At 45.0% G+C, this 16308-nt stretch overlaps 1 protein-coding gene across 4 annotated transcripts in view; it reads right to left on the bottom strand.

The window, feature by feature from the left end:
* Positions 1-16308, bottom strand: part of Slco3a1 (solute carrier organic anion transporter family member 3A1) — a 381072-nt gene that overhangs the window by 114990 nt on the left and 249774 nt on the right. For all 4 annotated transcript variants that reach the window (XM_078051215.1, XM_078051216.1, XM_078051214.1 and 1 more), the window contains exons 5-7: positions 16083-16247; positions 10732-10930; positions 8556-8694 (exon numbers count right to left, since the gene is read on the bottom strand). In XM_078051215.1, the coding sequence (XP_077907341.1) occupies positions 8556-8694; positions 10732-10930; positions 16083-16247 (503 nt within the window). The remainder of the gene's footprint in view (positions 1-8555; positions 8695-10731; positions 10931-16082; positions 16248-16308) is intronic.

The following is a 16308-nucleotide window of genomic DNA, read 5'->3' as shown; positions in this document are numbered from 1 at the left end:
TTTGAACGAGGGCAGTATGTGAGGCATGCTTAGAATATGAAAAATGACAGGAACTCATTATGTTCTGAGAACACCATGGGCTCAGATGGTTAGGTATGTACAGGGAGCAGGCTCCTCTCTGGGAAGCTATAGTTGTGTTTGACCAAGTACTCAGGAGCTGGGTTCTGACTCAGCCTTTCAGGAGCGCTAAGGAATATGATGTGGGTGCTGGAACTCAGTGATCAAGCCCAAACTCTGAACAAACCATGTGACTGGTGAGCTCTGCTTGGCTTAACAAGTAATGTGTAATTGGTACCTCCATACAGTCTAATTTGGTCCCATTACTAGGCTATGGCTCAATAGCATCACGTTTACCCAAAAAGGGGAAACTGCCTGATCCAAGAAGTGGAAAACCCCTTCTGAAATGGATCCACTCTGGATTTAATCCAGGATCATGCCCCTAATGGAATTAGATAAATGAGATGTCTTTATCTCTTGAGTATGGCTGGCACAATGATTGCACAGCCCTGTCTAGATGAGCTAAATGTAGCATTTAGCTGATGTCCCATGAATGGAGTGAGGAAACAGCAGGGTTAAGCTGCCATGGGTTTGCAGCCAAGACCAAGGAGAGCAGAGCTGGGGAGGGGGTCTAAGCAAATCTGAGCAAGAACAGTGCTATGGTCTGTGTCCAATGCATGATGGTGTCCTTCCAAAATTTGTGTTGAAACCTAATCACCAAGGTGATGGAAGCTGGGAGTGAGGCTTATGGGAGGTGATCAGGTCACGGGGCAGAGCCCTCATGAATGGGATTTGTGCTCTTATAAAAGAAACCTGGAGAAGTGACTTTCCCCTTCCACCATGTGATGCAGTGAGAAGAACCAGGAAATGCGCCCACACTACATGTTCAGTCTGACAACGCCTGGATCTTGGACTTCCCAGCCTCCAGAACTGGGAGAAATAAGTTCCTGTTGTTTGCAAGCCCCCCTTGCCCTAGTTTATAGTATTTTATAGCAGCCTGAATAGATAAAGATAGGCAAACCCAAAATCAACTACAGAGACGAGGCATCAGTTGGGTTAATTCCAGAAGAGAAGTTAGAGAACAGCATATGACCAGTGAAGACGTCTGCTGGTCAGTGTCAGACAAGAATATCTAAGAATCCAAAATGTTCCAAACTCTGAAATTTTTTGAGGGCTGATATGATGTCACAAGTGGAAAATTCCATACTTAATCTCAGGTGATGGGTTGTAGTCAAAACATGGGTGCACGGCAGTGTATTTAGCATCCCTTCCAGCCCTCTGCAGCTAAGATGTGTCTTTTTGTTATGTATATTTTATTCATATCTCATTATGCATATACAAATATTCCAAAATCTGAAAAAAAGTCCTAAATCTGAAATTTCCAAAAAAGGGCTTTCAAATAAGGGATACTTAACCTGTGATGGGAATTGTCTAGATGGTGTGTTGAGGGGTCATTGAACGGGGGACAAAGGTAGAAGGGAGAGTCATTTTCTCCTTCTTATACATTTTTGAAATTTTGAAACATGTAAATGCTTTATTAAAAAATTAAGGGGCTGGGATTGTGGCTCAGCAATAGAGTACTTGCCTAGAACATTTGAGGTCCTGGGTACAATCCTCAGCACCACATAAAAATAAAATAAACAAAATAAAGGTATTGTGTCCAACTACAACTAAAAAATAAATATTAAAAAAATAAAAATTCTGTCACACTAAAAAATGAAATCCATGAAAGAACAGCACGCCACTTAAAACTGTACTCATGTTCCACATCCAATCATTAATATAAATTGTGAAATGGCTCTATTCACATGCAATGATGGGGATAAATAATTACAAGACAGCTAGAGACCATAAATATAGAAAAATTATTCTTTGGAATATTGGATTTGTTTTCTATTGATGAAGGAAATTTGTAAGCACATTATTTTGACAGCTCATATTATAAGAACAAGACACATACCAGCAGTGTTTCAAAAACACTGACAAATAAAGTTGTTTTAGTTTTGTTCCCCCACATTCAATACTGATGGATCAATTCCTAGTAACGGTGCACATAAAATGAACTGCTGGGTTGCAAGCATCCTTTTCTAAGGGGATGGCAGGGTGGGGATGGATGCTATTTGTAACAGTGTGCTGTGAAAACCTGAAAGGTCAGGGGTCACCCTCGATGTTCTGGAGCACTGTCCTTGTCCTCCTGTACAGCACTGAGTTACCAGGAAGAAGAGACGATTTCTACTAAATGCCAGGCCCGGTCCTGGCGTCCCGGAGGGGAGCCTGCCACAGCAGTGCTGACACAGGCCACTCCGTGCTGTTTCTTGACTGGAAGATCTTTGCTCTTTTGTATATTTGCCAACCTAATCTCTGAGTGGCAAAGGAGTGGTGACATCACCCCAACAGAGTGGGGTATCTTCCTGAGAACGATGTTATGCTCCTATGTGTTATTTCTGGATTCTTTCATGATTCACGGAAGCTCCTCAGACTTTCCCCTGGCATTTGTTACTGTCGTTGTAGCTTGGAATGCATCACCTCATTGGCCCAGCCCAAGATGGCATTTCTAGGCAAAGACCTCAGATATCGTCACAAAGAACTTGAGTGACTGCCCACTTGAGGCAGAGAAGATACTGAAAAACCACAAGAAGTACATTCTCTTCTTCCCTTGTCGGTCACTGGCTGCAGTATCATGGCCAGGGAGAAAAATTCTGAGATAAAAGTAAGACTTCAGTTCACCTTTCACTCCTAACCTATAGCCCAAGAGCAGGAGCACATCCTGTCAGAGCTTAAGGATCTGCTGCCAGAGGGGCAGGGGCAAGGGACCCTGAGGGGCAGAAAGGCTCACTCTCTCCAGCCACCTCAGAGCACAGAAAGGTGAAGAGCTGGACTGTGGCTCAGAATGAACAGTGGGCTCCACCGCTATTTCTCCCGACTTCAAATTCCACCTATACCATGAGGTTCAAACTTCCATGTCCCCGTTTATCCACAATCCATGTGGCAATGTCCTTAGAGGCCTGGACACCAGGAAAGTCCCTGCTTACTCTTTATGAGGAAGGCCTGGTCCTGGGGAAAATGTCCATTCCCTCCTTTGTGGGTCCACCTCACCCAAACCAATTTCTACCCTAACAGACAGAACCCCACAAGTTCACTATCTAGCTTAGTCTCTTCTCTATGTCATTGTGACCATCTGTCCTTCAATGGTACTTTTTAAAAACAAAAAAGCCTTTCTTTATTGGAAAAATAATGCATGATCAATTTTAGAGAATTCTGACACATAGAACATCTGAAATAAAAAAAAAATTTAGTTTCTAACCAGAGGTAGCCATCTATGAGCAGTTGGCTATGTACCTGTCCAATGTTTCTTCAATGCAAAGATAGACATATATTTAGATTTTTCTTTTTCTTTACTGAAAGATTTTTCTTCCACGCTCTATGCACTGTTTTATACTGTGTTCTTTCACCATAACTATATTGTAAAGCCAGGCTGAGTGTCACTTTTGGGTGCCCCTTGAATGTAACTCCATGAATGTGTTATACCTCATTTTATCATCAACATGGGCTCCTTACGTTATTTACCTCTACAGCTATGCTTCCCAGGACAGGGCCTGCAGTGCATCAGGTGTCCTGATAGGGTGTGATTTCAGAGTATTCACAAAGCCCTTCTGAAATGTTGCACACACTTAAGTCAGTTCTGGACACATGGGGCCAGGCTATGTGAGAGGGTTTCATAAGCCCTAAGCCTTTGGGGCTAGACTGGAAACATTATAAATAAGAAACGTGGTTGGGAGGTAGGGGCAGCTGGTGATGCAGACTGCAGCTAAGTGTACAGCACATGTCTTGCCCAAGGGACCAGTCACTTCTCAGCTCCTCCAACTGCTGCCCTACGTGGGCAAAGGACCCATTGGCTATCTTCCAACTTTCTCAGAGGCACCATAAGTCCAGAACCACAGATCTTTAGGGCAGATATGAAGTACATGCCCCTTGTACTGTGACAGGTGGGCATGGTTGACTCTCCAGACCGGGTTCTGTAGTAGGCTAACACAATGAGAAGGAAAAGAAGACTGAAGGATGATTATTCAGGGGTAGCTCAGGGCTCCACCTGTTTCTAGAAAGATAAGAATTTCAGAACTTGTCTCATTCCTACTTTTAGAGCAGTAACTTAAAGAGGGGGTGATTATGCTCCTCAGAGACACCCAGCAATATCTTGAGACATCTGTGACTGTCAGAAGAACTTGGAAGTCTTCGGGGGAGCATCTGGAAGGTAGAGTTCAGGGATGCTGCCAAAGATCCTATAGTGAGTGCATAGGGCAGCCTCCCATGGCAAAGAACGATCAGACCCCAAATGTCAATAACACCAAGGTTGAACAACTGTGGATTAGAACAGTGGTTTCCAAGCTGGGTTACAAGTCTAAAATACTGGGGAGAGCTTGAAAAAAGTACTGATGCTTATTGTCTTATTCCAATACAAGGAACACAGAATCTCTGAGCAGAGCCTCCCATTTTAAAAGCTCCCATAAGAATCTAACACGTAGCCAGAACTGACACCTGCAATATAGAATGGTGAGTCCCCTGTGTTCTGGCAGAGTGGAGTTATCCTCCTCCCTGCACAGGACCTAGTTGGCACTTTGCTAAAACAAGCACTCAATAAATATTTGTTGCCTGGCTGGGGGATGGATTAGTCATCTATCATTAGTACCCTACAAACTGCTGTGCTGGACTCCTATTGACTTTCCACATTCTATTGGTGGCTGATATAAGCTTTTTTTTTTTTAAGTCAATTATTCAGTACATCAAAAGGATACAACTCCCAGCAGTCAGTCAGCAGTGAACTAACACGCTTTCTGTTGGAATAATTACTTCTGAAAGTGAAAGGTATGAAAACAATCTGGACAATACATTCATGCCAAAGGAAGCTTGCAAAATTAACTTGCAATCTTTTTGTCACCCCTCCTGGTCATATGCAATGAGCAGAATTAGAAATCGTATATTAAATGTGGTCCTGGAAACTTTCATTGCTATTACTCGAGAAGATATGAAAGAAGAAAATTAAAACCAACAACAACAACAACAAAAAAAAATCTTAACCAAGGTAGGAAGGGAAAACTAATATAAAGAAAATGCTAATGCTGACCAGATTTCCCGACAATCAGAATTATTTGATTGACTTATTCACATCTAATCTAGTTATGGGAAATTCTTAACAAGTCTTGATGGAAGCTATAAGGTGGGAAGAAATGAAAAAGGATAAAGCTATTAGTCTGACACTGGTACCATCCAATCCACCTTCCTTTGGGTTGTGTACAGTGTTGTCACCTGTCACCTCTCTCAGGTCAGCATGGGGCTCCAGCTGGACAGTTAGGAAGTCTGAGACCTCGGTCCAGAGCACTGCTGGTACTAGGAATGCAAGGGTCCACAACAGAGTCCCCATTCTTGGAGCTTATTGAGGGATACTTTGCAGCAAATCAGCCTGTAAGACAGGTGGGGTAGGAGCTTTGCAAGGTGAGAACAGGTATAGGGACAGTCAGCAGCAAGAGCACCAACACAGACTTGGAAAAGATGATGAGGTAGGAGGTGTCTTGGCAGAGGGCAAGCCCCAGTGAATAAAACAGAGCCCAGACAGGGAGAATTCCTGTGGGTGTTAGGAATAGCACATGCAAAGATCCTGGGGGAAAGGGAGAGCGTGGTGTGTGTGGGGGGCTTGAAGCAGTTCCACTTAGCAAGTACTTCTTTAAAAGGCAGAAGGGAGGTTAAGCCTGAAAGAGTAGCCAGGGCCAGGTGGAGGCTGACTGCCCTGATTGTAGACAGCATGTATGAAGAGGTTGTTTTAAGGGAGAAAAAAGAAGAGGATCCTAAAAGCGGGGAGGTCCCAGAATGCAGAGAAAGACACCAGGTGTGGCATGGAGAGAACTGTGTTCTACCACTTTCTAGTGTGTGACCTTGGTGGGTGACTGGCCTCATATATAGGAAGAAACGAAAAAAGGAGTCAGACTTCCTCAGGTGGGAATGAATGAAATCACATAGACAGGATGGAGGGCTGGGGACAAGGACTGATGAAATCTAGGGGAGTGTGGCTGGGTCCACCCCCGGAAAAGTGGAGACCTCCTGGGGGACAGTGAGAGAACCAATGTGGAAAGGGCCAAGGGGTATGGGAGACCAGGAAGCCTTTCTCTTGCAGAGGAGTCTCCTTAAGAGCTCAGAAACCAAGAGAGAAAAAGGAGGGGAGGGACGGGGAGAAGATGGGAGCTAATGTACCAGGAATATAATCTACCACTTTTGGCATTTTTTCAAAATACTGCAGCTGAGATTTAAAAGGTTCAAATTGCTTTTTGCTCATTTTTGGATGTCATCCTGAGATTCCTTTGACTCTGGGCCAAGCTTCCATGGGCCATGAGTGACACATGAAAGGCCCTGTTACCTGGCCTGGAACAGTCTGCCGATGAAGCCAGCCACTATGGAAAGTTTTATGATTGTGATTATTTTTAAGGCAAGACTATGGCAAGGGCCCCTTTCCAGGAGAAGCATGGCTCTGTGTCCCCCAAATCCCTCATCCACCCGTTGGAAGCCAAGGCATGTAGAGATGTGTCTCCATGAGGGGGGAAGGGTGCCCTGACTGCCACCCCAGCCCGGGGACCTGGTGTTTTCCTCACCTTGCAATTGCCTAGAAACCAGCTCCCTGCCTTGCACAGCAGACAGTGGGAGGCCTCCAAAACCGTGAATGAAAGGCAAGTGTCTGGGGAATAAATGACATGTCCAGAGGTGAGCAGAGGAGCCTGCCATCTCCTAATTGCATTCCACAGCTCTGCTGTTTCAGCAGCTGGAAGCAGCCATGGTCCCGGTGAGGCTTTTACTCAATAATCCTCTCGTCTATGCAAGATCAGGGCAAACACAACTTTTAAGACAATTTTTGGTGAGTGCGGTCCCTGAAATAAGGACTTGTTTGGTGTCAGGCTACACTGAGTCGATTTAATTCTTTAAAAAGGACAATAACTGATGCTGATTTATAATAGAACTCTTTGGATATTAAAATGTTAATGAAATTGTTGCTATGAAAAATAATAGCTTGTGTTTTTACTTTAACCATTCTCAAGGCCCTGATCCTTTTTTAATACTTATTTCCAGTCATATAAAGAAAATGCTTTGTCATCTAATTTAAAAATCAGTTCCTCCCCCGACCCCCGCAGCCCCCACCCCATGGTGATTTATTTTCTCTATAGAAAATGTTAATAGCTGGCCAGGAATCTAAATGTTAAAAGCAAGGAAGAAACGGAATCTTTGAAAATGAAAATAAATGATCCATTTTTCTTCTTTTGGAGAGATTGCTGCTCTTGGAAGACACAGGATGTGGGAGGGGGAGGGAAGGAGTGATTTCAGCTCCGAGTTCTGCAAAAGCGGCCACTTGGCCTTCGTGTTTTCCTTACCACCTGTGCATTGCATAGGCATTTCCAATGCACACCTGGGTGATGATGGCCCTTCTCAAGGAACCTAAAGATCAGAGACAATGGCACTTCTAGTATATCACTGCAGAAGAGCCTCCAGGAAAGAACAGGTGCCACAAGATGAGAACTCCAAAGAGAAAAGGGATTTGAATAGGGTATTGAGGGGCATGTAGGAGTTGTCCAACTAGAGGAGAAGTACAAAAAATGTTGTATGGAGAAAGCTGAGTATCACAAACAGAAGGGAAGTGCAGAATCCCTTGGGGGAGACACTTAAGAACCAGGCTCAGAGCCCAGCCCTGACAGAAGAGATCACTTTGAAAACTCATCTGCAGGCTGAGAAAAATCCTTCCAGCCACAGTGTATAAGACAGAGCAGAGGAGGCCATCCTGGGAGTCCACATGGTCCCAGCAAGACATGTGAAGGTCCTGCACCCGGACAGCGTGTGGGTACAGAAGGGCAGGTGCCAGAGACATCTGGAAGATGGGATCAACACAGCTGTGTGGCCAGTCACACAGCATATCGTGTTTTAGTGCAGTGAATGTGGAAGTCTTCAGGCTGACAGCCAACTGTGAGATTCGCACTGAGAAGGAAAAAGAAAAAAAAGAAAAACTGGTGGGAAGATAGAAAAGGTAGGAAACATCTAATTGGGAAGAAAAAGGCAAAAGAAACTTAAGTGGAGAAGAGGTTGAACTAAAGTCAGGTCTGGAAGAGGTTTTCCCTGACAAATGTTTTTTCGGGTCTTTCTTTGCATACTTCTGGTGATGGAGAGCTCACTACATCTGCAGACAGCCTATTTCACTGACTCCCTTTGCCAGGGCCGCAAGCCACAGTCTTTTCTTCTGGCTTTGAAATGCACGGCTTGCTTTGAAGTTTTACTCTCAGGTGCTCCGTGAAGCTTCTTGGAAACCCACTTGAGTTAGCAAGAAGGTCTGAGAGCTGGTTTCTCCTCTCATCCTTCTGATGGAGGATCCTTCACTGCAGCAGGGCAGAGGCTCAGAAAAAGCCACAGTAAAGGAGAACAGCATATGTGGAACACCTGGAGTTGCTGCTCCCATCCCTGATCTCAGATAGGAAGCTCCTCTGGCTCTCTGAGCCCCTGCCCTCTCCCCTCCATCAGGAGCTCTCCCTTACCGTGCTGTTGCAGCCCGCAAAGCAGGCCGACAGGTAGGTGATGCCGTCTGCCCCACACACTGGAGTGAAGGAGTCGGTTTGGCATTCGCAGTTCTTATTGCAGGGTGAATAGGGGTCCAGGGCAGAGCCACGAGCTGAGCTGCAAGAGAGAGGACAAATGGCACCCATTCACAACAAGTCGATTTGTGACAGGGTCTGCCCACTGCTGTGTGAGTCACTCTTGCTTATGGAAGTTCCCCCTGGCATCTGCATCCTCTTCCTCTTCCCATCTAGCCCTTCTTGTCCTGCAAGGACCAGCCCAGAACCACTGTTGAAAGCTACACAGGGTGCAGGATGGGCATCTGGCTGGGTGGCAGCAGAGTCCAGCTCCAGCTCCTCTCAGGAAGCCAGGAGGAGAAAATCATTCCCATCACATGTGTCCATGGGCTGGTGGCAGCTGGGGCTCAGCTCAGGGCTACACTGTCCACAATACCTCTCCTGATTACAGCAGCCTTAGCTCACCCCCTTCCCAGAACAATAATGATGTCTGCACAGCAAGACATTTAACTTCTTTTAGCCCTTTGGGTTGGTCCTCATCTCTGTTTTGTTCCTCCCCAGCAGAAAGGAAGTCTCCACCAATACTGCTACAACTAGACTGGCTTCAAAAATTATTGTCTGTCTGCTGGACAGAATATCCCAGGGAAAATAACACTAGGATATTTTAATTTTCCTTTGTTTCATTAATGGCACAGTTATCCAGAGTAAGTACTCTGAAGAAAGAGAATAAAGGGAGAGCGGGTTGCGTCTTTTCAGCCCCTTAAGAGAGGAAGTGTCTTTTCTTCAGCCCCATTACTTTCAGTTCTGTCCCGAGGCTCAGAGCACATCAGAACACTGAAGATGATGGTGGTGCTATTTGAGTTTTTGTGTCATGCTCTGCTGAAGGTGTCCCATGTATGATTTCACTTATTCTCAGTGTAACCCCCACAGGCTTTAGAGAGAAGGAAACTGAGGCACAGCTAGGTTAAGTCATTTGATGAAATGTACATAAATGGGAAAGGAGGAGGGATTAGGACTGAAGCAGTGTGACCACAAGTTTTCACTTTTTTTTTTTTTTTTAAACACAAGGATAATGTCATTAGAATAAGACCTGGAGCTTGTAATCACCGAAAATCTACTTGCACATTGAGCTATCCACAGAAAGGGCTGTTACTCATAGCAAGTGCAAACCAGAAAGTACATTTTTGTACAGGAAGGAGCTGGGGGCTGCAGAGGGGTTGGAAAAGGCCACCTGGTGGTGATGGCAAAGGGGCGGAGGGGAAGCATGGTGCCTAGACTCTGCAATTATCTACGGCTAGCTACCTACCTCTGCTCTGTCCTCCCATTTCTCTTCCTCACCCTTTTGGGATTCAAGATAAACCCTGATCTACTGCATCTTCTGGTTTAACTACAGGAAAGGGCCTGGTGGCTTTCCTGGGAGAGGAGTCTGGCTGTGGAGAGAAAGGCACCAAGACCTGTCGGCCAGCCATGCTGCAGCATCAGTGCTCTAGGCTGGGGCCCCAAGACAGCCTCAGAGCCCCATGTAGGAAGGGGACAGATGTTGATACCAAATATTTAAGTAAGAACTGTTCATCCTTCCCTCAAAGGGTGATCCTGATGGGATTCTGGTCCATAGCCAGGGATAATAACTAGACTATAAGGAAAGTGGCCCCATAAGAACTAGATAACTTCCTGCCCATTCTCATTCTCTCTCTCTTTCCTGCCTCTCTCTGATATTTATAAATACCTACCAGGGGCCAGGCCCTGTAATTACTATAATTACAGCCTAATGATAGCTCCTGATAGTTTAAGGAATTATTGAAATCAATTCTATCTTTCATTTTCAGTTCAATTTTGAAATAAAATGTATTTTATATTTTCTATCTTCACATTCTTAAAAGTCAAATGCCAGAAATAATTGAGTATTCTGTAGAGTGAATGACTGTTTTTCTCCCTGGGGCTCTCCTGGCTATTGGTGGAACAGTCTGCCCTCTTAACCCAGAGGGACATAGTGATCCTTTATCTGGGAAGTAAGATGCAGAGGTGTCCTTATTTCTCTGCTCATGGTCACTAGGGACCAAGCTGACTCCATCGAATTATGGTGGAAAGAGAGCCCTGGGTCTGCAGCAGGCAGGGTGGAACCAACATTTCTTATACTCACTTGTTTCCATAGGGAACAGTAACCCCAGCCACAGGGCCCGTGTCACAGCCCAGGAAGAGGAAGGAGACATAGCAAGCCGTGGACACCAGGTTGACAAGCATGGCCATCCGAATAGCTCCCAGGGCGGACAGGCTGAGCTTCTTCACCAGGAGACCACCCAGGAAGATTCCCAGACAGGCGCACGGAATTGCAGTCATCCCTGCAAGGAACACAGAGTGGCGGGGACCATGATGAACTGGGAAGGAGGGGCCAGTCCATACAGAGGATGAACAGCAGGTCCAAGGCTGAGCCCAGCAAATCATCTGTGACCAGACTGTTTTGTCGCTGCCTTGGTAGTATCCCAAATCTTTATGAAGGGGCACATTTCTACCCAGAGAGCTCATGGAAAATAGACGGAGATGGACATGGAAAACTCAGTTATCATGAATCTGTAAGTACGCGTCATGCAAAGTGGGCACCATCATGGGAATCACACGCTAGCTACTATGGGGACGACCAAGAGACAAGTCAGACAGATTGGGGAACACCGATGTGCATTTCAACACAATAAATACTAAGGAGCAGTGATGCTCTCTCTGTGTGTTGATGTGCAAAGTGGATTTAGGATGATTAGGGGATCTTCTCTTCCTCTTCGAATCAGGTGATGAGGGAGGGCTGCATGAGGGTGCAGAGGCTTTATGACCCAAAGGTCACAGAACTCATCAGTCTGCAGAGACAGTCTTTTAACCAGCTCTGCAACTCTTTAGAACGTGGCATCAATCAAATCAATATGTCTTGCAGCTCTTGGTGAGTAATTGGTGAATATTTTTTTTTCCCTTTCCTCTCTCTTATACACAAAGTTATCTGCAAAGGCACAGGACCTAAGCCTGTTTTTTTCTGATTCTCAGGGATCCATGGAATTTTAGGAGGACCAAAGGATCCAGAGTTCCAATCTCCTGTTTGGTTCTGCTCTGTTCTGATTCATTTCATCTACAGTTCAGCTTTAAATTACTATGTGTCATTTATCCACTGCGTAGATTATGCACGGCCAATTTTCCAGTTCAAGCTGCCTTCTCCTTGCCAATCAACAGACCTCTAGGTCAATCGACTATATCAACCAGCTGGTATGTGCTAAGGGAATGCAAATTAATTTTAATATTAGGGTAAGAAAATATAATCAGAGAGGCTTAGCTCGGCAAGAAAATAGCACAAGCCATACTTAAAACAAACATATATCTCTCCGTCATCTGCTGCTTTTGGCATCTCAGTGCTTGGTGTCCCTCCCTTAATATAGAAATGATCTTCCTGAGGTGGTCTGGTGTGCCTCTATCCCAGTCCCAATCACGCCCACTCTCCCTCCATTCTCTCCCTGGAAAGAGCTGAAGAGCTCAGGTCTCCCAGTCTTTGTACTTGCATTTCCCCCTCCTTGGACACTCTTGTCAGTGTCTTTCCTCAGCTGGACCTGTCCTCTTCAGAACAGCTTGCTTAGATCACCTTCTCTAGACTGGGCCCTGCTCCTGACCATGGGATACTTTATTTCCACCCAATTCTATTTACAGTTTTTATCCTTCTCTCTGCTGTCTAAAGTTGTTTCATATATTTTTGGTTTTCTTATTTCTTCTTATCTATTAGAATTAGGTCTTTGGGGGCTGGGGTTGTAGCTCAGTGGTAGAGCACTTGCCTGGCACATGCGAGGCCCTGGGTTCAATCCTCAGCACCACATAAAACTAAGTAAATAAAATAAAGGTCCAACTACACCTAAAGAATAAATATTTTTTTAAAAAAGAATTAGATCTTTTCGGAGGTCTAGAACATTTTTCATTCTGCCCAGTACCACCTGGATCCCCAGTGCCTTAACACAGTGCCCCACAAGGATGGACACTCAAGTATCATTGTCAGAATGCGTGAGTTAGTAAGAAGCTTGGATCTATGTGAGGAGCATCAGTGACAATGTGCCCACGCCCAGAGAGTGGCCTAGGTTTTGTCTCATTTCTCTAGCAGAGACCATGGGGGTGTCACCTGGTGATGATGGTAACCATGGCAACCTGCTTCCAGCACCTTTTCTCCAAGCCATCATCAGCCTCCCCTCTCCCTCCCTGATGCGTGCGCATGCCTTTAACACTCCAGGCAGCTAGCAGAACTTCCCCACCAAAACTCCATCCTCATTACGTTAACTTATGCAGATTAAGCCCTTTTAATCTTCACTCATAAATCAATGCCATCAGTCCCTCAATCATACATGCTTCTCTTCTCTGAACTCTGCCCCTCCTTGAGGATGACTTTGTGGGTGGCCCAGAGCCCTGCCTTGAATATGCTGGGATAAATGCATGGGCCCCATCTTCCAGGTTTGCAGGAGCCGCCTATAGAACATTTCCCTAAATGAGCCTCCCTAAGTGCCTCCTGCCAGCTCCTCCTGCAGCTGGCCCTCCTGGCAATGCCAGGGCTGGAGTGATGCCAGGGGCAGGGTACAGGGAGAGGGCCTGTGTGCTGGCTGCCTGATTGCTGGGTGCAGGAGAAGTGCCCCCGCAAAAAAATGCTCTAACCGGCAGAATCACTGGGAGACAAACAGGCGCAAGGAGGTGAAATTGTTTTTTTGACCTTCTGCCCTGAAGTCTATCGATTCGTTTGTCGATAGAAAACTTAGGCATCTGTTCTAAAAGAGGATACATTCCCAAAGTTGAAGCAACTGTGCAATGTAATCAAAACACAAGGAATAGCAGCAAAGAAATCAGTAGATAGGAGATAAACTCTTTGGGTGCTGGAGGGCTAAACCTGAGAGATCTTGGAGATAATAAAGGAGGTATAACTTCAATTATAAAGAGGTATATTTTACCTTCTCTCTGTCAGGCAGGTATTAAAAGGCTGACTGCATTTTGCTAAAATTAAAGTGGAAGCAAAACTTAGGAAACAGTGCGTGGTAGAGTTATCAGTAAAAATGAAGAAAAATAAGGTTGTGTTCCTTTAGCAGATTCCTGGCAGATGAGGGTGATCCAGCCACATCACTGTGGTCTATTTTATTTTTTTAATCGAGACATGTTATGTCCTGTGGATTGCACAAAGCTTATCAGCAGCCTGATGAACTTCTGTACCTGAGACCCTCTATAACCACCCCTCAGATCAAACTGAGGATATTTCTAGCAGCCTTTCCTAGTTAGTTTCCTGCAAGGGTCACCATTATTTTGGCTTCTCTCGACTTAATTAACTATTCCTCTTTTTAATTCCTATAAATATGTTCTCCTTTTGTGTCTGACGTCTTTCAACTCCGAGTTTCATCTCCATGGATGCCTATATCAAACGTCTTTCTTTCAAGTGCTGTGTAACAGTCCACTGGATGAACAGTCTATAATTTATTTACCCATTCTGCTGTTGACAGACATTTGGGCTGTTTCCAGTTCAGAGTTATTATGCATAAAGCTGCTCGAACATTGTTCTGTATGCATATATAAATGAGTGGACCTAAACACTCATTTCTGCTGGACTGAAGCCCAGGAACAAAACGGATGGATCACTGTGCAGGCATATGTTTAGCTTTAATAGGTATCGCCAGAAAGATTTCCAAAGTGGCAGTGCCACCTTGCACTCACACCTGCAGGACAAGAGAATTCCAGTTGCTCTGCATCCTCACCAACACTTGGCACCATCAGTCTGCTGGGTGTGTCAAATCATCTCCTTATGGTTCTAATATGCATTTCCCTTATAACTCACGATGGTTTGCACCTTTGCATGTTTATGGCAATTTCAGGAAGTGACAGGAGATTTTAAGGGAGAAGATGAGAGGACTTTACCTTTCCTTTCCTCTTAACAGATGTTGACTCCTACTTAATAGAGACAATAAAAGCCATGGGGCTACAGTCCCCTCCAATGCTTGGCTGTACTGATACATTCTCAGTAACCTCAGTCACATGTCCTTCTTCTGCCCTTGCAGGGGAATACAAGGGCTCTTGTCAAGGGATGTCTACCCAGTTTCCTTTTCTCTTCTGCAAGAGCCCTGCTGCAGTTTCTCCTGTCCTAGCCACACCCACTCTGCTCTCTACTCTAATACCCTGAATCCCCTCTCCTGGGCTGCTCTCCACCCCACAGGATGGGCTCCACCTTTGCCACATCATGGACACAGCTCTGCCACAGGCTATGAGATGTCCTTATTGTTAAAGCCCACCCACAGAGACATTTATTTGGGCTCCATCTTGCTTCTTTACTGAAATCATTTCTCCCTCAACTCCCATGATCCACAAGAAATCCCTCTGGATTTCTTTTGGATGCTGTCCCTTAAACTTCTCTACAGATTCTTCAGGTTGGGGTTTTACCATTTCTTTTGCAGTTCTCCATGTTTCCCCTATATAAATCCAACTCTCATGTCCTCAACTGCCATCCACACTAAATTTTACTATGTAATACATACTACTGTATTGCTATAATTCTCTGTTACTAAACCAGATCCCTTTCTTGAGCCCCCAACCAAATATAGAACCTCCACTTAGACATACCTCGATGTCTCATACCCAGCGTCTCCAAGACCAAATATGTAATGCTCCCCACAGATCTGATTCTTCCCTGCTGTTTCCAGTCTTCACAAATGATGCCAAGGACTGTCCACATCACAAATGCATGGTTGACTCTTCCCTCACCCTCATCTTCTGTGTCTCTGTTCCATCCAATACTAATTGACATCTAAGCTAATCAATTCAACTACTGAAGCTTCCTGGTCATTTGAAGTAGGAAAGAATAAATTGCCACAAAATGAAAATCAAGCTAAGACATGCTGTGGGATCATATTTCTCACCCTGCATAAGTAATACTGCATCTTACAAAGGCAAGTTGGTTTTCTTAGTAACCCAACTCCAACCAACTGGGAGTCAATGCCTGGAGTTTGCCCTGAGAGGATGATAAAGCTGTCTGATTTTGGGAAGAAGTGCTATGATCCGTTAGTTATGTCTGCCATGGGTCTGGCATGGGTACAGGCATGCCTTCTAAGCTCTCTTTTTTGTTAACTGTGGGTTTCATGCTGCCAAGAATACTCTTGTTCTCTATGACTCTGATGAAAACCTGCTCACCTTTCAAGATTCACCTTTCTTCCTTCATCAGATCTTCCTCATATTTTCCTAGTTCATACCAATCTATCCGCTTCTTGGCCTCTTGCAATGATTCCTATGTACATTTATATTTTTGTCCTTCATTATTAGGTATCTTAGTAATTGCATCTGGAAGGTAAATATTATACTGAAAACGAAACTGGAAGTTCCTTGTGTGCTGATACAACATGCATACTGGGCTGCTATAGGCCTAGCCCAGTGCTGGGCTCTTCATGGAGTCTCAGTAAATTCTTGGAGCATTATGTACAGGACTGGAGGAGATGGGGCTGGGAATACACTCACCAAGCAGCTGGTTGGCAGAAGAAGTGGTGAGGTTAAACTGCTGCTCCAGGTACTTCCCCAGGAAGGCAGCAAAACCAGCCACCACCGCGATCTCCATGCAGGCAGCCAGGATGATGCAGGTGAACACAGGGTTAGAGAGCAGGTGCTTGGTGACCTTAGGGATCACTGCAGGGAGTGAGAGAAAGCAGAAGGTCAAGGTCACACATACAGAGCTCATATCTCAGAG

Source organism: Ictidomys tridecemlineatus, chromosome 5 (assembly GCF_052094955.1).
Source record: "Ictidomys tridecemlineatus isolate mIctTri1 chromosome 5, mIctTri1.hap1, whole genome shotgun sequence".
Lineage (NCBI taxonomy): Eukaryota > Metazoa > Chordata > Mammalia > Rodentia > Sciuridae > Ictidomys > Ictidomys tridecemlineatus.
Note: the sequence above shows the minus strand (reverse complement) of the source record. Positions and strands in the feature narration are given on the sequence as shown.